This window comes from Plectropomus leopardus, chromosome 19 (assembly GCF_008729295.1).
Source record: "Plectropomus leopardus isolate mb chromosome 19, YSFRI_Pleo_2.0, whole genome shotgun sequence".
NCBI classification, from domain to species: domain Eukaryota; kingdom Metazoa; phylum Chordata; class Actinopteri; order Perciformes; family Serranidae; genus Plectropomus; species Plectropomus leopardus.
Window position 1 is genome coordinate 5,706,837 of NC_056481.1, and position 22,707 is coordinate 5,729,543.

At 39.7% G+C, this 22,707-nt stretch overlaps 1 protein-coding gene across 6 annotated transcripts in view; it reads left to right on the top strand.

Moving 5' to 3' along the window:
• LOC121959384 (protein TANC2-like) overlaps nucleotides 1–22,707 on the top strand; it is a 171,403-nt gene that overhangs the window by 99,633 nt on the left and 49,063 nt on the right. For 4 of the 6 annotated variants that reach the window (XM_042508672.1, XM_042508673.1, XM_042508674.1 and 1 more), the window contains 3 exons: nucleotides 2,338–2,454; nucleotides 11,265–11,413; nucleotides 19,428–19,611. In XM_042508672.1, the coding sequence (XP_042364606.1) occupies nucleotides 2,338–2,454; nucleotides 11,265–11,413; nucleotides 19,428–19,611 (450 nt within the window). Of the gene's footprint in view, nucleotides 1–2,337; nucleotides 2,455–10,861; nucleotides 10,987–11,264; nucleotides 11,414–19,427; nucleotides 19,612–22,707 lie in introns of those variants that run through there. The other 2 variants (XM_042508677.1, XM_042508676.1) reach the window with 2 other exon arrangements.

Below are 22,707 nucleotides of genomic sequence, written 5' to 3' on the forward strand. Positions count from 1 at the left end.
CTTAAGACATACAGTAAATAGACAGACAGCTCAACGCTCCACCCATTACACACACGTGCATTATACTGGCATTCACTGTAACACGAACCCTGAACAAAAGCGTCAAGCCGTTCCTTTAATATATGCTTCAGCTGCTGCTCGTGACTTCCTGCTCACCTCACTCTGGTTCAGCACAGTGTTGTTGCTCCGGATAGCTTTGGACATGTGCACTCACCCATGATAAGAATGGTTTGCAGCGTACAGTACATATGCTTTTTAAACCCTCATTTAACCAGATTAAGAACAAATTACGCTTAAAAAAAAATAGAAAAAACAATAGGTTGAACAAATGAGCCTTGCTCAGAATTTAGTTGATATTTGCTGAATTTCTTTGCACAGTTGGGCCAACTCTGTCACAGTGAAGACTATAATTAGAGTCAAGGAAAAGATGCTTAGAAATATGTCCTTATATCAGCTGTGTGTGAGCTTTAGAGGTCATATCTACATAAAATTATAGATTTTTTTTCACCCTTTTGTCTGGTAGTTATTTTCAAGTTCTAAAGAGGAAATTGCAAGCAAGTTTGGCATTTTTGTGTTAAATGTCAAAAAGGCAAACAAAGTGGCGCGAAGCATGGAAGCGTTATAATTGCCGTGGCGAAACGACACACTGAGTGACTTTACAGCATCATCCTCGTAAAGTTGAGTAAAGAACGCCGCTGAATTGATGGTTAACTTTTGTCTGGCTTTTTTTTCTTCGTGTAATCTTTGTACAGAATTGTTGTGAATTCTTGTGCCTGGTAGACCTGCTGCTGCTGCCACAATGTATGCACTCATGATGCCATAAGCTGGTCTGGGTAACAGTGCATGCAATCCCTGTGCCGTGACCGAGAACCAAGGAAAAAAAATCGTGTCACAACCACCACCCCCGGCTTTCACCGCTCCCTCTCTCTCTCTCTCCCTCTCTGAATTTCTTGTCGTTTGATGTCTCAGACTTTGTGCTCGAGTCAGGCGCGAGAACATTCCAAAAATGGATCTGAGTCGCATTTGGTGTGATTATGACTCTGGACAAATAGACACAACAATTTTTTTTCCTTTTTTTTTCTTTCACAATCCATCTTTTCAGCTAAAAGGTTCTCGTTGTTTTGTGACTGTTGCGAGTGAAATGAAGGCCTGTACAAGGTGATATTTCTGCACAGTCATAGAGAGCGGATCAACTTTTTGGGATCCACTGACTTTTCACTCGTGATTTTGAGTGAAATGTCTCGATAACTATTGGATGGGTTGAAATTTGCTGCGCACATTTTTTCTCCACCTAATTTGTAATCACTTAAATGATCCCTTCACTTTTCATGTAGTGCCATCATCAGATTTAATTTATTTTGTCCAGTACTTTGATTTCTGCCCAATTACTTGCAAAATGAATTACAGTCCCATCAGCCTCAGCTGTACTTTTGTGTTCAGTGCTTGTTAGCAAATGTTAGCATGTGCACATGCTAAACTAAGATGGTGAACATCATAGTCTGTATAAAAATAATGGATGTAGCCATAGATGATGTACAGGGCTGTAAATTTCTGTGTGGTTTATTCTTTGGTCGTTATACTTTTGTCTGACCAAATTCTCATTGGTCGGACGATCACTGGTGTTACAAACAAGGCTTTTTCCATGATGTTGTTCAACACTTGTATTGCCATGTTTGATATTTTTTGTGGAGGCAGGAGTGACCATGTTTGGATGAGAAGGTGGAGATAATGCTAGCTGCAAGCTTAGTTAACATGTGGCATTTACAGCTATTATTAAATGTGATCATGCTTTTTTTTGTACCAGGCGGTAAACATGTTTATTTTAGCTTTGAAGTTGGGCATTTATCATGGGTGTCTCTGGGGATTGACTCGCTAATGGAGCCAGCCCTTAGTGACCATTAGAGGAACTACGGTTTTCCATTTTGACTTCGTTTTTCAGCTCCAGATGTTGCCACTTGGTGAACGTCTTAATTTAGCTTATCACAAATTGTCCATGTTGTTTTGTGAGTGTTGTGAGTGAAGTTTGGGCTTATACATGGGGATGTTTTCACATGTCATTGGTTGGTTGAGGTTCTGCTGCTGTATCGGTGCACTACCTGATCGCCCGTGCTGCTTGTTTACTCATTCACTAGCTGTTCTCAACCCAAAGCTGCCTTAGAAAGCCTTCAGGATGTTTTCATTTTATCAGTGTGCTTCAAGTTCATAAGTTCTCTGTCTTCCTCCTTCCTCCCTCTCTGTCCTGTCCCTGTCACTCCTCTCTTTCTTCCATCTCCCTGATCTGTGTGTGTACATGTTTGTCTCCCTTTCTCTATGTGTGTGTATGCTTTCTGCTCCCAGCCCCTCTGCGGAAAGCAAAGTTTGTGGAGAGCCCTCGCATTCCACAATCAGAGCTTGGCTCCCCTACACACACCTCCACCACTGCCAAGAATCCAGACCTGGACACATACTGCCCTGGTAAGTTTTTTTGGCCAGCTCATCCCTCATTTCGTCGTTTCTGCATGTTGGTTCCTGTCTGTGAATGCAGTAGAGAGACACAGAGATTGGGAGAACATTTTTGCTGGTTATTCTTCCTGCTGCTGCTGCTGCTGCTGCTGCTGTAAAGCATTGCTAAGGTCATTAATGAAATAGCTTTGCCGGTGCCCACAGTGTCCATCCTCATTGCCTCCTCCCTCTCTGTCGCTCTAATCCTCCCTCGCTGCCTCCTCACTCTGCTCTGCTTCTCAGAGCTTGTTTAGTTTGTCTGTTTAACTTCACAGTCGGTGGTGGCGCGGTAATCCTGCGGACAGTCCAGATTTCCCTCTACCCCCCTTTTCCATCTATCCCTGTTAAACCTCCCCCCTTGTCTCTCCCCTCCTCACGCAGTAAAGCGGGTCACTCGAGGATAGCGCTCCGCTGAGATTTGGTTCTGGTATATCTGCTTTCTCATCTTGCCTCTCCTCTTCCTGTTGCCACTGAGAAGTGCAGCGTTAGCTTCCTGACCTGTCTTGTTGGCTCGACCTCTGGTGGCTGTAAGGACTTTGTAACAGAGCGGGACGATGCTGCGACACCTCAGGGTTGGATGAAGACGTGAGAGAAATAGTGGTGGGAGGTCTCGGGGCTTAACTGGTGTAACTCAGGGGAGAAAATGGTCGACAGAGTGCTACCAGCGTTCTCCGTGTGCCAGCCTCTTCTGCTGAGTCTCTGTTCAATGGGAGCTCTAAGTAGGTGATCTGTTTCTAGAAACTAGAGTGTAGTTTTTATAGTGCTTCTTATAAGTCTAAATAGTATGTAGTACAGGGATACACAACTTGCTTTGCTTGGGGGCCACTTTTACAAGGGGCTAGGGGCCAGTCACAAAAGCCCCATACTTATTTTAGGGTTTTAGAACATTTGTAAGATTTAAGGACATTATTTAGATATTATGACATTTCTCCAATCTTAGGACATGATTCTGATTGTAAGGTATTTCTAGGATTTTAGGACATCTCTCAAATTTCAGCTTGTTTTTAGGAATTCAGGACATTTCTTAGACTTTAGGACGTTTCTAGGATTTTGGGACATTTCTCAGAATTTACAACATTTCTCGGATTTAATGACATTCCTAGGATTTTGGAACATTTCTACAATTTTAGGACATTTTTAGTATTTTAGAACATTAGTGGCATAGCTAAGACCTCTGTTGGGGAGTGTGGGAGACCCTCCACTGACACTATTTTTTAATAAATAAGCAATATTTTGATGTTTTTTTTATGAGCTCTGGTAACTTATGTATGCACAACCAAATTGCAAACAATGCAACATTTGTTCAATCATTTGTAACTCTACAGGTCAGAGTTCACAGTTCAAGCCTAAAACTGTTCATTTCAGTGCCTGAACATGGCTGGGCAAAAGCAAAATTGCAAATTATACAACATATCCAAAAACCATGTCATTTTTTTGTTTTGTGACTTTTTTTGTTTTGTAGGCATTTTCCTTGCTTTGTTGTCCAAGCTAGGAATGTCCTTTTTGTCTGCAGAAAGAGTGCTTTTGCTACCACTTCATGGCACAAAAAAAGTGTCCATGAACATTAGGTCTCAGTCAAGCAAATTAAGTTTAATGTGCAGCAAACCCAAAACGTTATGTCCTCATCTGAGATACAGGGTTGCAGGAAGTTAGGATATGCCTGCTGTTGAATCACATGGGTGGAAAAACTGCTGTCCCCGGCTTTATTTTGCATCAATCCTGTGAAATAGACTGTGGAATAACCCATCAGTTGTGATGAGCTGCTGCAGATGTGACATTTCAGGGTTGAAATGGTAATCTCAGGCGCCATTGAGGCAAGAAAAACAGTTGATTAAAACCAGGAATCCTGTGTGTGCAATAACAACTCGAGCTGGAGAGGAAGCAGGAGGGATGAGATGAGTTTTCTGGGTTGAGGACTCACACCTCCCAGGTGGACAGATGGACACCTTAGCTCTTAACAAGGGCTCCCTGGCATGAGCAGCAGCAGGGCTGTGACTTAAACATCTGATCACATGCCAGTCAGCGCTCAGCTGCTGGCTCTGTCTAGTGCTTCTGGAAAGGAAGTCAGGTATCAGCTGATTTTTACGGCGAACAAAGGCGGTTTGTGGTGTTGTAAATATGGTTTGTGAATATTTTGTGAGATAGCTTGTAAAATTTCACCAGCAGCCTTCCTCCTTATATCATCACAGTGGAAGCTTCTCTAATGATGTTGGAGCTCAACCTTCTTACAGTAACTTCCCAGACTAGGTGTGAGAGCTGTGGATATCACACTATCCTTTTGTAGTTGACTTAAAGGTCCAGTGCGTAGGACTTTGGGGCATCTATTCGCAAATGTTGTATTTCATACTCATAACTATGTTGTCATTAGTTTATATTTTCCCAAAAATAAGAAATATTGTGTTTCGTTACCTTAAAGTGAGATGTTATATCTTCATATGAAATGAGTCTTTTCCACAGAGTATGCCATGTTGTTTTACAATAGCCCAGAATGGACGAACCCAGCATTAGCTGTTGATATGGCCACAGGCATTTTAATTTTCATTTCAGCCACTGTACTTCTCTTACACAATAAAATGTATTGTGCATATTTTTTTTAATACTGAAAGAAAGAATGGGAGTCAGAAAAAAGAAGGAAAGACGAAAAATACACAGAAAGGCAGACGAGAAAGAGAAAAGAGAACAGAAGGAGAAAATGAGAAAAAAGTTAGAAAGAAAGAATGGGAGTAAGAAAAAGTAAAATGAACAGAAAAAGATGGACAGAGAGAGATGGAAAGAAAGAAAAAGACAGAGTAAGAAAAAACATTGGAAAGAAAGAAAGTTGACTTTAAGTCCTGAAACCACGTCTTTTTGCAGTCATTTTTTTCTAATTTATTTTGCATAGTTTTAATATAGACAGAAAGGAAGAAAGAAAAACAGAAAGCCAGTCTTAGGGGAAATATTAGGAATATTGATCGATATCTGTGTTTGATTGACAGTAATTGGCAGGCTGAGCTCCAGCAGGGGACTTGCGCTATAGCCTACAAGCCATGGCCAAAAAAAAAGTTAGCCACTCACTTCCACTAGAAAGTCCAAGGGTTCCGCGCACAGTTATGACTGTACGTCCACACTTCCGGTCACGTCAGTAACTGTTGTGTCAGTACATCTGGAGATGATGCTGTCAGCAGAATCCAACATGTCTCTCTCCATAGGAAAGAACAAAGAACAGTCATGCAACACTTGGTTCAACTTGTCGTAGAATAGGCAAGTCAGAGCGTTCACGCACTTACACCGAAACAAGCACCACACCCGGCACTGATGATGTAATTTCCTGTCACATCCTTGTTGGTGACATTGGGATGACTTAGCATTTACACTACAAAAGATAAACCATATGGTCAAATGCATCCCTGACCACCGTGGCAAGTGGTTTGTGTGATCGCATCACAATGTTTCTCGGTGGTTGTGTGCACTTGTGATCCAAGTTCAGACATGGCAAAAAATCAGATAAATTCCAGATATGATCATAAAGAAGGGATTTTATCATTTCCAGCAGAGGGTAAAAATACCCCAAAATGTTACAGGGCTTGTAAAACAACATAGTAAAGTGATGATGGTCTCATGGAGTAAACGTGCCCTATGTATATCATCATATCACCCTCTCCTAACCCAGAATCCCCCAAACATGCTTTCATGTACAAACCTCCAAATGTTGTTGCATAGATAAGATCAGCTATGTGCACACGAGGAATGTGAAATTCACTCCTCTGATCTCTTGATGAGTCGCTGGTTTCTGGATGATGTGCTCGCCTGTGCATACCTATCTCTGCCTGTATGTTCGATGTTAATCATGTTTTCTAAAACAGGTGTGAATCTACCTTATTTTCCATCTTCTGTAGCTGTTAACAGTTATTCTGCATATTCATTGTCACATTTTAATCCACATATGTCTCATTTCCTTTGAGCCCTGCATCTATCTCTCTAAAAACATGCTTGGTCATTGTTTGCAAATAAGTATTGCTCTCTGTGGCCTCTGGTGGTGAGCCCAGGTGTAGGTGAAATAAGAGCCACCACATGGTATGTGCTATCTTACCTGCAGCCGGGGCCTATTAATACCATCTCCCTGTCCTGTCCAGTCCCCCGCCTGCAGCACACATGCTTCCCTCTCTCCTCTCTCTCTCTGTGCGTGAGGGCAGATCTGTGGACGGCCAGGGAGAAACAGATGCGTTTGCACAGAAACACATTCCTAGCTGTGCGCAAAGATAGTTGCTATGGCAACCATCTGTCTCCCTCTCAGCTCAGGAATCCAATGGAGAGGAGTGTGTGTGTTTTATATATATATATGTATGTGTGTTGAGGTGGGGGGGGGGAGAGGACATTAGAGAAAAAGGAGATGTGTTTTATGTGTTTTGTTCCATATGTAAATGTTATCATTTAAGATCTTGTTGTCTCATCGTGATGAGAAGTTCCTCTTTAGGCGAGAGTTGTGATCGTCATGGTATCATGAAGCTTTGAAGTGATTTAGAGGTGCAATGTATGATTGTCATAATCTGTATTTTAAGAACAAAATTAGCTAGAGAGACAAAAAAAGACAAAAAAATCAATGCATACATAGATAGAGCACTTTTTGAGTCACTTTATCCAAATGAGAAATCTCTTGGATTTGCCTCAACCTAATTTCTACCATTGTGTATATATATATATATATATATATATATATATATATATATATACACACACACACACATAAAACTTTAATAATTTTGTAAGTAAGATTTTTTTTTACCATCTACAGCCATGCTCATCCAAATGGTTGAATTGTCCTTTTATTGTAAAGGTAGTGATGCTAGATAATTGATTTGATTGATTGATAATTTTTGAAAAATACAAAAAGGATGAATATTCACTGTTGTTAATACCTTATATTAATGTTGTTTTATAATATATTTGATGAAAAAAATGATTTTTCACTATTTCTAAAATGTTCATAGCACTGTAATGGTAAAATCAAGAATAAATATGTGGAAATGCTGGTAATACTGCTGATTTAATGGTCACATACACACATATATATATATATATATATATATATATATATATATACAGAGATATAATAATATTAAACAAGAGACCTCTATTTAATAACATAATATATAATAAAATATGTTTGTGTGTGTGTATATATATATATATATTTATATAATATATATGTAATAATGTGTCTGATTTGATGGTTGATTTTTATTATTATAGTGCCGAGGACAAAAAAAAATACAAAGAGGAAAAATTTACATCACTTTTTAGTGAGGACCTTAAAGGGTTAAAAAAAAATATTTATGTCAAAGTGCTATGTAGCGTGTGGGGTTTTTTTTTTGTTGTTTTTTGTTTGTTTTAAGATTTTGATTTTATTTGACAGCTCCATGATAGTAGTTGCTCTAACCACGGGGTCTTATCCGTGTGTTTGTGGGCATCGGAGGCTTTTTTTGGAGTGTGTAAGGATACAATGGTCTATGTTTAGCTCTAGGGAGTTACTGTGGGCTCCGGCGTCCACATTAGAGATTTTGCTCCCACATCAAACGAAGCACAGACTGCTCGCCCCTACACAGGGTTGTCCAACAGCTGGCTGCGACAGAGATGCCGTTGTAAGAAGCTAAAAAAAATGAAAAGACGGGAACTAAAACAGCTACAGACAGAGTGAGAGAGGTAAACAAAGAGATGAGTGAAAAGGACACAGAGGCAGAGAGAGACAGACAGAGCCCCTGTTTGATCACGGTCACGGCCGCAAACCCCCCAGGAGCAGTTGACTAATCAGTGCTAATGTATTCACTGCTTACTACTACCAGTCTGTCAACTGGGAAGCCTTCACTGCCTTCATGTCCAGACTCTGCAGACAGCACATGCAGAATATATATATAACAAGCCAGCTGATATTTTGTGCTTTTGTTCGCCTGCAATTTTCTCCTCCTGATGGCTCAGTCATCCCTCGGTGATATTAGCTAGAAGGAGGTGGAAGCGTAATTCCATCTACCTACATCGTCTCCATTACTGCGTTCAGCGCTCCTCCTCAAGGGATGCTCTGGGATTCGGTGACCTTGGAGGCCCTCTTAAATGTATTCTGCTCCATATAAAGTGTATCCATCTGAATTACTGAGCCGCTATATCTATCTCATCAAGGCTCATGGGTAATTAGGTGTTTTGGACCTAATGTGTGCTGTGATTACCTCATTATCGTGTGTGTTTTTGCGGGCTGTCCAGGATACCAGTCTTTGGGCATCAAAGCTTCAGAGAGATTTATAAAATGACAGCATGCATTAGCATGTTAGCAGGTTGAGGTTACATTATCCAAAAAAGCTAAAAAAAATAATATTTGCAAGACAGCTAAGCAACAGTTTTCAGGTGATTTGCCGAACTCTCTGTAAATTTGCCAGTTTTCTATTCCAGGTGCTTGACTTTTTTGGCATCTTAATGGCGTATCTAAGCCTGTCATATGTGGTCAAAGTGCTGGAGTTTCAGTGGTGCTGGACTGCTGAAAACTGACGTATATAAGAGCAAGTTGGACTTGCAAAACTATCACTAAAGTTTCCATATCCTTGTCTGAGAATAACGAATAATAATCTATATGTTGGTTCATAATGAAGAATGTTGGCATTGGGGATGTCGCTTTCTTTCAAGAGCCTATCATCCATTAACTGGTAATTAAGGGGTTAATTTTTAAGAAAAAAGGTCAGCAGAAATGACGGAAAGCATGGACACAGTGTCAACAATTGACGATAAAAAATTAAATAGGCTATTTTGTTATGTTGTACTTAGTATCTATCATTAACTTTTAGTAGTTGAACATTTTAATATATGCACCTGTTAGCTGTAGCGAGCAAACTTAAAAGCATGCCATGGTAGTATATTAATATTGATAACAATTTTGTTTTATAATAAGTTGCCAACTTGACATCATAAAGGTATAAGATATAACATCTCACTCTAAGGTAACGAAACACAAAAATTCTTATAAATGCATAAACATGGCGGGAAAAAGTCAATGTTTGGTCAATGGCAAGAAACTTTTTTAGTAATTCATGCAAAAAATCAATTTTTCATCATACATCATATAAATGCAGGCTAAGAGTAAACTTAGACTAGCAACATTAATCAATAGACCAACTTGTGTAACTGCCAAAAAACATCCAGTTAGTTAATCGATTAACAGTTAACTGTCAATATCCCTAGTTGGATTACTATTTGTGATTTTTGGGGGGTAATGCCATTGCCTACATGAACAAATACAGAGCATTTTAAACGTGATTTGGGTATTATATTGACAATGATCTAAGATTTGAAGCATTTAGGTCATCTGTAGTGTTTCTTTATTGTGGTATATTGTGCCTCAGAGGTTTTTTTTCTTTCCCTCAGAAGGTGTCAGTCTTTCTCACTTGCTCAGAGTGACTTAGAGTCAGTCTAATGAGGATCCTGACAGTGCCCTGCCTGTCGGTCCATGAGCGAATGGAGAGGGGGAGCCCGGGCTTTAGATTGCCTATCTGTCTGTAAGTCTTTGAACAGACGAGTGAGAGGCCACGGGCTTTTTAGACGAGCTGTCTGTCTCCAGAGAGGTGGCGTGGCGGCTGGGACTTTCTAATGGTCGTCAGTCAGGACTCGGTGTAGATACCTGCCATTCTGGTCCGACCTGCCCTGCAGGAAAACGAGCAAGCAGAGGAGAAAAGAGAAGAAACTGGCCCTGCCACTCTGTCTCACTGCTGTTTATTTAAACACCGGCTATCTCATGCTGTTGGCTTCAATGTCATTAATGTCTGGGCCAATTCTCCGGCTTATATGTCCAATTACAGCTGCTAGTATTCAGCCACTAGTTTTCTACAACCAGCCGGCTGAGTAATTAGTGAAGGCTTCAGCTCTGAGAGTGACACTCCAGTAAATATAGTGAATTGAAAATGATATAGTAGGCACCTCTCGGGCATGATAGCCAGGTATTATTAAAAAATATGACACCGCCAACGAGGGCTTGTTATGGGTGGAGAGTAACCAGGCAACAGGGTGACAAGATGAGGTCATTAAGGGATTTTTTCTCGGGTCGTGTTGCAAAGTTGGCAACTGAAATCCCTCAGAGTGTGTTTATGTGTGTGTGTGTGTGTGTGTGTGTTTGTGGTTTTTGATCATCTGATCATCACGCAGGCTTGTGTTTTCTTTTCTCTTTTTGGAGCTGTGTAAACAGGATAAGGAGGTGGATACACACCCACTTTGTTTTGAAAAGGCACACACAGTCGCTCTCACACTCACACACACACACACACACTCACACACACAGGTAAAGGGCGTATCTCATTGCGTCACATGAGCTGCAGTGGTGATGAGCGGTGCGGAAGGAAGGAGCTGTCGTCAGAGTGAGAGGCTTTTGCGAGTCATTGTGGAAAGGTCTTTTTGTTGTGGCTGAGTGGATTTTTGAGTTTATGTAAGGAGACAACAAAGATGTCCAGCTGTGGTGGAATGTGCCAGTAATGCTCAGCTCTGGGGGAAACTCAGGTAGGGTGTTTCATGTCGTTGTCTTGAGCGCAGCTGCTGTGTGTATCCGGGTATCGCTGCTGTGGTTTATGCAAAGCGAGGTGTGTTTCCAGGTAAAGAGGTGGCGGACGTGAAGTCTTTTAAAGGATGTTTTTCTGTGTGTAAGAACAAGCTGCTGTTCTGTTTCTACCCACCACTGACACACATTTGTTCTCTCTCTCTCTCTCTCTCTCTCTCTCCCCCGCAATGTCTTCCTCACCCCCTCTCCTCCACCTCCTCCCATCTCTCTGCCTCTGCAGGGGAGTCAAGCCAGGAGCTGGGCCCCCCTCCGTCGGTGGATGAGGCAGCCAACACATTGATGACGCGCCTGGGTTTCCTTCTGGGAGACAAAGTGAGCGAGGGGCCAGCCGGTACCCAGTACAGCATGGAGGAACCCGAGGCAAGACAGGTAAGGGTCTCATTATTAAGCTTTTTGGCTGGAGAGAGTGAGTAATAAGTTACACCACTGACTGATGACGTGAGTGTTAGTGTTTATTGGCATTTGCTCTATACAATGAATCAGCGCTGACAGTCCTGTAGAGGATGATGTTTTTCTGTAGGCAGATGCAGAAGTTAGCATCCCTCTAGCTTCTCCATCACAAGCCTATGGGATTTTTCCATTGGATTTTGGATTATTGCAGAAAATGAGCTCTGCAGTAAACAAGCATCTATGATACTTACATTTTATGTTCACTAAGAAAATCTTCACAAATGAACACCACTTTCAGGATTTTTAGAGCCTAAATGTCATCGACAGAAGTAAGAAGCTAGGCTCACACGAACTACACTATGGTCACGTCACCATCGCTACAAGGTTATAAAGCCGTGTTCAGCGCAATTCAGCACAATTATGTTCTGTAGTCTCATTTAGCCACTTGTTAGCAATCAATGCATTTTATGTCGTAGAACAAAATGTGAAAGTCTCTTAAGCTTGTGTTAACCACAGTCCAGGTTTTAGGACTCATTACGGTCCTGTATTACTGTATTTTATGCACTGTGTTCACATTTAGAGCAACAACGCAAAACAGTGACCAGCTTTGTTGTCGCCAAGTTATTGTTTGAGTGTTGCTAAAGAGCCTGGTAATGTAATTACGGCACCACAGGCTTGTGTGTGTCTGCTGCTAGCAAAGCAACTTAAATGTCAACTTACATTTGTATTTTGTCAAACAATTACTTTTGTTCAATGTCATTAGCTAACAACTACGTGAGTAAAATTAAACAACTTAATGCTTCATCCAAACACTTATCACCGTGTTGGAAAACACATTGCAATCGTCAGCTGAATGACAACTTTGTTTGATTTTTCTACGTGAAGGAACATTGGAATTAGCAAGCTAGGTGCCTAACCAGCAAGACACTGAAGTTACATGAGTAAAATTTGATAATTTAATGCTTCAGCACACTCTTGTCACACTGTAGGAAAGAACATTGCTATTATCAGATGAGAGATAGTTTGTTTGATTCATTTTTTTTCAACCACTGTAAAGTTAGCATAAAGGCATGGTGGAATTAGCAAGCCAGTACCTGACGTTATGATTAAAATTGCATACTTAATCCTTAATCCACTGCTTTTGTCACAGCTGTGAAAGCACGTCGCCATCATCAGATGAGTTGAGTAATTTCTATAACTATTGTAACATCAGTAGCATGGTTGAAATAGCAAGTTAACTGGCTAACTAGCCAGCTGTTAACATTGTGGGGGAACACAGTCCAGCCATATACTAGGTTTTGACCTGATCTAGGTTTTTATAACCAAGTCTGCTTTGAGGATGTGCTTGAGAGACTCCTTTTTGTCTGGATTTCTTCGAAAAGTTACAACTCTATTTTTCTTGTCAAGGAGCTTCACTTTATTCGACAAAAATCTTCAGACTGAATGACAGAAAGTGTTTTTTCTCACAACATTGCATTCGAATCTCTTTATGTCACCAGATTCACTCTCAATACACGGGAATCCTTGTCTGGGGTTGTGTAAGATGAACGATTGGCACCAAAAAATATGCTTCAGTTTAGTTTTTTTTTTATCACCCTTCATGCTATTATTGTGGTTTATCCTAATCTCATTGTCTTGTTTAGTTGAATTTGACACATTTCTATCGTGAGAGATCATGCTTTGGAACTTGAACAAACACGCACTCATCTAATTTCGATCTGTTTTGACATTTATCTTCATAATATCCGTGTTCACATGCGGTTTTGACAGATCTTTGGATGTGAGGGCAGCCAGATCAAAAGACGTCCCTCTAAATTGCCCTCAGACACCACAGATTCAGAACATATCAGTGCCTCTCCATCAAGCACCAGATACTATCTCCCCGTCTAATTAGATTTTTATATAACAAATACTCTTTAGTATTTTTTTCCCAGCATGCTTTAAACTTTTCTTATTGAAAGCAAGTTTCTTGAGTTGACATGCAGCAGGTTCAAGATTTCTCTGCTGCATCGTAACCTTTCAATTTGTGAATCTGGCAATTGTGCAACAAACAGCTCTTGGCACAACGGGCCTGCTCTAAGCTCTGCAGCAGATGCCCTCGTTTCTCTACCTAAACCTGATTTGACAGGTTTGAATTTTCCAAACCGAGGGAAGAAAACAGTGGCAGCAGAAATCGAAAGAGAAGGGGAGGGGGAAAAGGGGGACGAACCTGTTGCTGAAGCATTCAAAGCGGGCCTAGGTATGGGTTTGCACTAAAGCAGTGTGGATAAGCGATTAGACTGATGGACTGCCTGTGCTTGATGTGAGCACTGCTGTAGCAGTGGGGGTGTATAAATTGAGAGAGGTTTATTCAAGCGGCTCTTTTTAGAGACGTGACTCACACTAGCACCCTGCTGCATCGTGCACACAGTACAAACTTATTATTTTAGATATCTGCCCCAAATACTGTTCTCCAGATTGCAGCTTGTTTGATTCATTAACCACCAAAAAGATGACAACAATTGCCTCCAGACAATGTTTATTAGCAGATTAGAGAGTGGGCTTTTGTTATAATTTTTCTGATTTGATTGGGATTTTGTGGCTTTTCTTGAAGAGCACACATCACAGTATTACAGTAGGTTCACACATGTATCTGGATATTTGCAGGATGAAGTGCGCCAGGCTCTGATGCAAATTTTACATAGTGGCCAAAAGTGGAATTGCACCTTCCGGGTCCGTCACGTGATGCAAACGAGCCCTGAAGACTTTCACGGACTTGCATCGGGAAAGTGACCTCTGTAAATCAGTGGTTATTTTTTGTGAGTGTCAAAACCCCCGCAAAACGTCTAATTTCACTATCTAGATTTAAGCCATACAGGTCAATAACATTTGGAAAGTCTAAAAGCTGCAAGATTAAATTCTTTAGACTGCCATTTGAGCGAGCCAAATGCTAAACTGGAAGTCAGTCATGGGCTTTTAGATCCGGGTATTCTGTACCTGGAAAAAGGGCTTTGTTTGCTTCATGTGCCAATGAGCAGCTCTAATAGAAATGAGCGTGGCCCTCTATTGCTGTATTCACCCTTTCTTAATACATCCATGTGCTGCACCAGTGAAGCTCAAAGTATGTCTTAATATTTGTTATTTCAACCAATTGGGATGCACCGATTAATTGTCTGAACGTTGGTATTGGCTGAAATTCGCTTTGATGACTGCCATTGGGATATCTGCAGATGACATGACACTCACCCTCCATTATCTGTGTCTTTCTGACGCCCTTGAATAAGTTATAGTACAAAGGCTTTTGAAGCAGTTTTTTAAGAAGATGTTTTTAATGTGAAAAGGGTTATATTAAAGGTTGTTTCATAAATCAGTATGGTTGAATTTGTGCAAAGTTAGTTTTATACAGTTCACTTTTAAAATTTTTAATATATATAGAGAAGAGTTCCTTGTCTCTCGGGCACAAAAGGGAGAATAAATGACAACAAAAACAACCAAAAAAACATCAGATTTGGCTATAAGCCAAATTGATATTGGCCCATATTTTCAGAATCAGTGCCTCCGTAATGACAAAGTTGGTCACCTTTTTTTATACTGAGGTTATTTAAAATGCAGCCAGGGACATATGAGTGTGGGGTGATGGTTTACTTTACTTTTTTTTGTAAAACACCAATCCGCCATCTTTCATTTGACATGGCTGAATTCCTACAATAGCTGGTGTCTCTGCTGCAAGTCCTCACCAGCTGATGGAACAAGGTGACCTTAACTCGCAGAGCGAGCGCAGCTAATTGCCTTTCATACTCTTGTGCTGGAGCTCCATGAATAGGCGCAGTGCTCCCAAGTTCAATCCAATCCTCGTGCGACTTTTCAGGTCACGCCTGCACAAGGCGAGGTTCGTTAGCTGAGCGGTTAGAGCTGTAGTGTCGCTGTGTGTTTGTGTTTGTTTGCTCGCTTTGGGGTCAAGCTCCTGTAAACATGACACTTTAGCGATCCCGTCACACACACACACACACACACACACACCAACACACACCTAGCAGAGGCTAGAGGCCATGTGTTGTGATTGACAGTTTATAATTCAACCACTAAACCACTGTACTCCAGTCCAGTACAACAGCTCTGCCTCAGTTTCTACCTTTACAATGTTTATAAAGGCCAATTTTGGTTGTTTCCAAGAGGTGTTAATTCAACTATATGTAATGAAATGTTTGAAGTTTCAATTACAACGTGGACATTCGAATTCGAAATTCGAAATATTTAAATTTTGCACAGCCCCCCCTTTTTTTATTTTTAAGAGAGGCAAATAACTACTACAATCAGTATTATAATAATGATGAAAAATAAAAATAATTATAATAATGTTGAGGTGTTGTATTGGATTGAATGAATTGTTATATAAGTTTTCAAAGACACTCATAGTCCCCAGAGGATGAATTTTAATGGCTTTGATGATCCTCTGGCTTTTCCTCTTGTGCTAACTTGACATTGACCTTTGTGGTTTTAAGTTAAATGTCTCAATAACTGTCGGTTGGACTGTCATGAAATGTGGTTCAGACATTCATGTTCCCCAGAGGATGGATTCTAATCATTTGGGTGATTCACTGACTTGATGTCTTTTATTTAGATCCCTTCTTACTATATTGCGACAGTAGCTGCTCCTCCCAGAGTTCCTTTAACATTGTCAGCATTATTTCAGAAACAGAAAATACTGTCTTTGTAATTATTTTTCATCTAGCGCATGGCATAGTCCATATGTCTATAAACTCGTCTGACTCATTTATGCTAAACATTAGATACGCATAAGGATTGAGCCTTGTGTCCATACTCTACATTCATTTAATCTGCATTTTTATATGTTTTCTGAAAGCTTACAGATGTCATTTTTTGAGCAAAAATGTTAAATAAATGTTAAACAAATTGCTTTCAGATTCTCAGTTTTCTCTGATGTGCAGTAAATTAACTATATTTGGATTTTGGACTGTTGGTCAGACAAAATAAACAAGTTGAAGACGAAATAATTAATTCATTTATCAGAGTTTAACACAAGAATAACAGTAAATGGACTGCTGTTAATTAGTTCTTGTTGTGCCAAAGCATTATAATGTGCCTCATTTACCCGCCCACACACAGAATTGGCGGTAGAGTTGTGCTGCGTTGGCTTTTGGGAGCAACTGGGGATCAGTGTCTTTCTTAAGGACTCTTTTAACAAGAGGATCAAACCACAGACCTTCTGATTAATTGACCCCCTGATCTATCATCTGAGCTGTAGCCTGAGGAGCCTTTCAGCAGATAATTGACAGATTAATCAATAATGAAAATAACAGTTGCAGCCCCCTACTCTCGACTGAATACGTGCGTGGGTGTGTGTACTGTCCCTTCAGTCTTCCTCCTGCAGATTAAACAAACTAGATTTAGCCTTGAGCACCACTTCACCTCTCTGTGTTTACCTCAGTGTTGACCTGAACTCATCTGCAACACCGTTACGTGTTTCAGTGTCTGATACTTAATCAATTTGGGATCCTGCTTTTCTTGCGCCTCTGCAGATCTGTGGATGCTGCATGCGTATATCTTTTAGGTATGTGTATTAGTGTGAGAGTGCATCTGTGGGTGTTCGCAACAGCAGATTAGACGCAGCACAGTGTTTTTTGTCCCCTGTGGTCTCTTGTCTCCTAACCTGAGCCGACGCAGAAGAGGGTCACTGCAGGGTGCCAAAACAATGCCAGGACTGCAAAGAAAATATGTATTCAGTGTGTGTGTATGGGATTTTAGTTTCAACTTTTCTTTTTTTACTTAATTGTCGTCATGGAAGTGAATGTGCATGAAAATAGGTCTGTCAGTGAGGGTAAGATATGCTCTCCTCTAGCAGGGATCCTTGGATCCTTAAAAAGTCTTTAAACTCATTCAGTCATTCATCTCAAAATAATGCCTTAATTGGTATCTAAATGTCTTAAACCAACATTTCAGAACTCTTAAAGGGAACCTGTTGTGCTTTTCCATTTTTTGTGTCTCATATTTAGTGTTGCAATGAAAGATAAAACGTGGCCAAGATTTCAAATAATGAAGTAAATGTATCTAGAAGTAATCCCTGTTAGCAAAATTCTCGTTTTTTTGCTGTTTCCAACAGTTTTTCTTACTTTAAAGTGTAGAGTTATAGTGTGTTGCATTTCTTATGGCCATCTAAGTCATTACATTCCTTATTTGTTTTTTTATTCTCCCTGAGTACTGATCATATGCCTGCTTGAAGTTGTCCAGTTTGAGGCTTTTATTGGTGATTTTTTACAGTGAAAAGTTTTGCTATTCTCCGTTTCAGTTATTTCCCGACTTCAACTATACTGCTAACATCATGCAGCTGCATGCGTATATTGGAGAAACATGTACTCTTGGTTGTTAATATTGTTTTCTTCTCACAGATTTCAGATAATATTCCTGTTGGAACATGTCTGGTTGATTTTGGTGATTTTTCACAGTAAAATGTAGCTATTCTCTGTTATAGTCATTCCTCTGTTGCAAGCACACTGCTAATGTGCATGTAGCTTGATGCTAACGTCAGAGAAACATGTAATCTTGGCTGCTTTTGTTGTTAAATTTTGCTGATTTTGGATCATATTCCTGCTGTAACATGTCCCATTGTGTTAAGGAGCATTTATTGGCGATTTTTTGGGGTTAAAGGTCAGTCATTTTCTGTTACTGTCACTTCTTGGCTGCAAGTATGCTTATAATATGCATGTAGCTACATGCTAACATCAGGGACACATATCATTTTGGTTGCAGTCGTCGTTAATTTCTCCTGTTTTCACATCATGTTCCAACTGGGACATGTGTGGTTGTGTTTAGAGGGTTATATTATTAATTTTTGACAGTAGACAGCTGTAGTACACTGCAAACAAAAAGAGACAGATGCTAAATGTGTGTCAGGTGTTCCAGCACAGACATTATGGGAATAATAAATTGTTTTTGAACATTAAAGCATGTAAACATGTTCAAGAAGAAACCCAAAATACAAAAAAAAAACGACTGTTAATGCACATAAAAGTCTCTGGTATATGGGTTTTAATGCACATAAAAAAATCTCTGAAATGAGCATAATAGATCCTCTTAAAACTGCTAAGATTAAACTAAGAGAAATACTTTTTTTGGACATATATTTAGCATTTAATAAGAGATAAATGATTATTAACACAGAGACACGGGATCAAAACGGAATTGTTTTTCTTTCTGCATTTCTGGGTCTTTAAGCTGTGGGAGGCTTATCTTGAAAAAATCACCTTCAGTAAGTCATGTGATTTTTATTGAGCTCTTTCCAGACTAGAATCTCTATTCAGAGATCTCCATACAGTTATATTAGTGTTAAAACTGGCAGAGGAATTCATCACACAACAACATGTTTAAAAAGAACCGCAGGATACAGCCTCACATGAGCCATGGGACTGGGCACAATCTGATTTTGGAAATGCCACTCCCTTTTGTTTCTAAAAAGGGGAAATTACTGTTTTCCTGCATTTAGATGTTCTCGCTCACATCCCTGATGTGTATACTACCTCTTCAAAGTTTTTTTTTTTTTCCCAAACCTTTAAATGCAGTAAGTTTTTCTGTGAGGCACATTTATAAACTGATTTTATACCGATATATTAACAGTATTGTAAAGACTACTTGTTATTAGGCGTGTTTTTGTATTTAAATATTGTGTGTGTGTGTGTGTGTGTGTGTGTGTGTGTGTGTGTGTGTGTGTGTGTTATCTAAACCTGTATTTAAAGAAAATGCTACAAATTATTATTTATTAAGATATGTGTTGCGTGTGGGAGAAAAAAATCCTTTGAAGGACTGACTACATAAAGGCAGCAGGGGGGCTGAGCTTTTGAAAACCGCAATATTGAAGTGACATTTTCCTCTGAATATGACTCAGATATTAAAAGTTCAAACATTGTAGTTTGCCTTTTATACCAGTGCGTATTAATTGAGCTGTCGGAACAAAACAAAGCTTTTTAAAATTGTGTGTGTTTGTATGTGTCTGTTCCAGGGCCAGAACCAGAGGATCAGCCCGTGCTCCACCCTAACCAGCAGCACTGCCTCACCCCCTGCAGGCAGCCCCTGCTCCACCCTCCCTCCTGCCATGCCTGGCCAGGCCGGCAACAAGGACTGCGCCTACGGCTCCGTCACCAGTCCCACCTCGACACTGGAGAGCAGGGACAGCGGGATTATCGGTGAGATCTGCACACAAATTGAAAGAACAGCCTTAACAAACATGTATAAATGTCAAATTCAAAATACAAAAGATCTTGATTAACCCTTAAGGCCTGCTTTAATATTACACGCACTCGTATCACTCTTTGCACAAAATGCACTTTTCAGAATCAAGCTCAAAAATATTATTCATTAATGTGATTTTCTACTTATTATTGTTTTCACCAACATCGGAAATATCATATATTCATGAATTTTCAGAATTTTAATCCTTTAAATGTTTTTTAGATAAAAAAAAACCAACATAAAAATGAATTATTTTCAGTAGACTACATACAAAGTTGATTTATTTTGATTATCACAGCTTGGGATATTTCAATGATTAGCAGCAACATTAATTGTGATAGTACATCAAGTGGAAGTGGCATGTATTTTCTCCAAATGCCAAATATGGTAAAACAAAATGACATCATCAGGGGGAAAATAGTAAAAATTACAAATACCAAAGCCAAAGGCCAGAAAGACACCCAGACATGACTATGCATGTTTTTATGCTTTGACAGCTGTGAGATCAAAAACTGCACTTTGAATGGGTTTCAGTGGCACATTTATTGCACTTTAAATACAGTCTTGCCAAAATGTATGCCACATGCATGAACACAGCCAAATGATCAAAAAATGATGAAAGGAAAGGACTTAAAATGCGCAAAACAGTCTGTAAGGGTTAATATTTTTCTTGCTGTCAGCTGTCTGACTTTCTTACTCTATCTCTAGCTGTAAAGATGTGGAGCACTGATGTGTTTTTCGTTAAGTTTGAAGGCTTCTCAAGTTGACATTCATAATCTCAAACCAGCCAATATCAGATAAACTGTTGTGATTGGCTGAACCAGGGCAAGGCTGGCTGGAAATCTGTCTAAACGGGGGCATAGCCCTCCCTCCTCTCCCTCTGATCGGGCCATTGCATTTGTTTTGTGGGTTGGGTAGGTTTAAGCAAGAGGAGTGAAATTCATTAGGCTGAAGGTAAGAATGTCAGGGAAAGCCAGTCAGAGGCAGATCAAGGCACTGTAAGGTGGGTCATGCCTTCGCTATCCTTGGAAATGTAAATTCGCGAACAGGAGAGGGACCAGACGTATCTGTCAAAGCAAATAAAACATGAGCCTCCAGATTTGTCTGGTTTCCAGGCTGTTACATACCCCTGTATACATTTAAAGATTTTTGGGGGTTTTTGGTCACTAAGGTGATGCCTCCTGTCCGCACTGGTTGCTAAGAGATCCCCTCCAGAAGCAATTCCAGTGAAAGTAATGGGTGACAAAATCTGAAGTACTCATTCTTCACAAAAATGCATTCATGAAGTTCAGCTGAAGTTAATATGAAGCTTTAGCAGTTACACGATTCAAGTGGGTATCTTCCAAAGTTGCTGCCTTTTTAGTATGATAATCCCTTTTTGTGTTTCCATGGACAGTGTCGCCTCACTGAGCTGTTTAAGGGGGATATTGACAAAAAGCAAGAAGAATTTGGACCTAAAAAGACTAAATTTGGTAGATATTTGTCTCACAATTTGATTTAACTTTAGAATACAGGGCTGAAGATTATGTCCTCCAACACTTGAACTAAAATTGCCCTCAAGTAGGGATATCTTTGCAGCCAGTGTCAACAGCAAGAACAATTATGAAGGCTTAATTACAGCAGCCAGTAATCCTTTCAGTGCTCGTATAGGCGTGACCAAACTGTGTTAAAGGAAAACTTCACCAAAAAAATGTCCATTTGTGGATCAGGTGCTTATGTTGTGTAATGCTGCATTTGTGAAGAAAACATTGTTTTCTCCGCATGCCAACGAGGTGAACTAAAAATCCCAAAACTGAGAAAATTATTCAAGAATTAAAGTAAAGGGGCCGTGTTTAACCACAGCAAAACTGCATTAAAAAATCTGTTGACAAACTCATATAACTCATGCGTTATAATCCAAGTCTCATTTATCCAGTTGTATGCTTTTTTGATAATATTAGGGTCTGGCGTTGAAGAGAGCGTAAATATGTTTCCCTTTCAGTTCATTTTTAAATAATAAGGTGTTAGCAAAAATGTTAGATAGTTGTTTGGTAAGAAGACATGGATTATACTATACAAGCTGTGGGAAGGTCGATCAGAATATTTTGATGATGTTTTGCTGTTTTTAATGTTGATATAGTTTTGTGGACCCCTATGACTTTAACCCTTTGAGACCAGAGCAAATTGGTTTGAGTTTTTGCTAAAACATGGGGAGAAGGCAATGAGCAACTTAACATGACATGGCCCAAAAATTAGCCAGAAATTAGTAAAAAGTTATGGAAAAAATTGCTTAGAATTTAAAAAGAAATAAGGACTTTCTTTCTGCAACATAATTTTAAATACATATTTATCTATTATAATAGTTTTTAATATAGTTTTTTGGACATTTAAAAAAAAAGGTAACATTTTTAAAAACTAATATTAATTTTCAGGGGTTTTTTTCATGTAAGCTTTTACTAATTTCTTGCAATTTGTGGGCGATATCGTGCCAGTTAGCTCACTGCCTTTTATCTGAATGCAGCACAAGAAAACTGATATCGATCCATGTTTCAGTCATTAAGAGTTTCCCCATTTTTGGGTTCTTTGTTTACCTTGGAGGCATGCGAGAAAAAAGTTTTCCTCACAAATATAGTGTAACACACGGTGAGTAATTGACATACAAATGTTCATTTTGTGGGTGAAGTACTCTTTTGAGATGGCCTTGAAGAAACCTTGTAAGGTTTATCTTTTGAAAATCCTCGTCAGTAAAAAGGTACTTCATGGTATAAAAAGCAGATCTGGCAAAGCAGTTAAGTAAAGCTAAAAACCAAATAAGAGTTTGTCTATAAAACATGTGATGAAAAAGAAAAAGGGACAGAAGTAGTGAACCGTACCTGCTTAGACATGCAGCGCTGTCGTCTGGGATAACTGACAGTTAGAACTTGTGACAGTCAGTGGGAACATGCCTCAGGATATAGCTTGGCTCCCATAACCCAAAATGACTCTCTAATCTCCACTCCACTTTAAAATGTGGTAATCTTAAAGCTTTTTATAAACCAAAAAAAGGACAGACTCCACCTGAACTGTGTGGT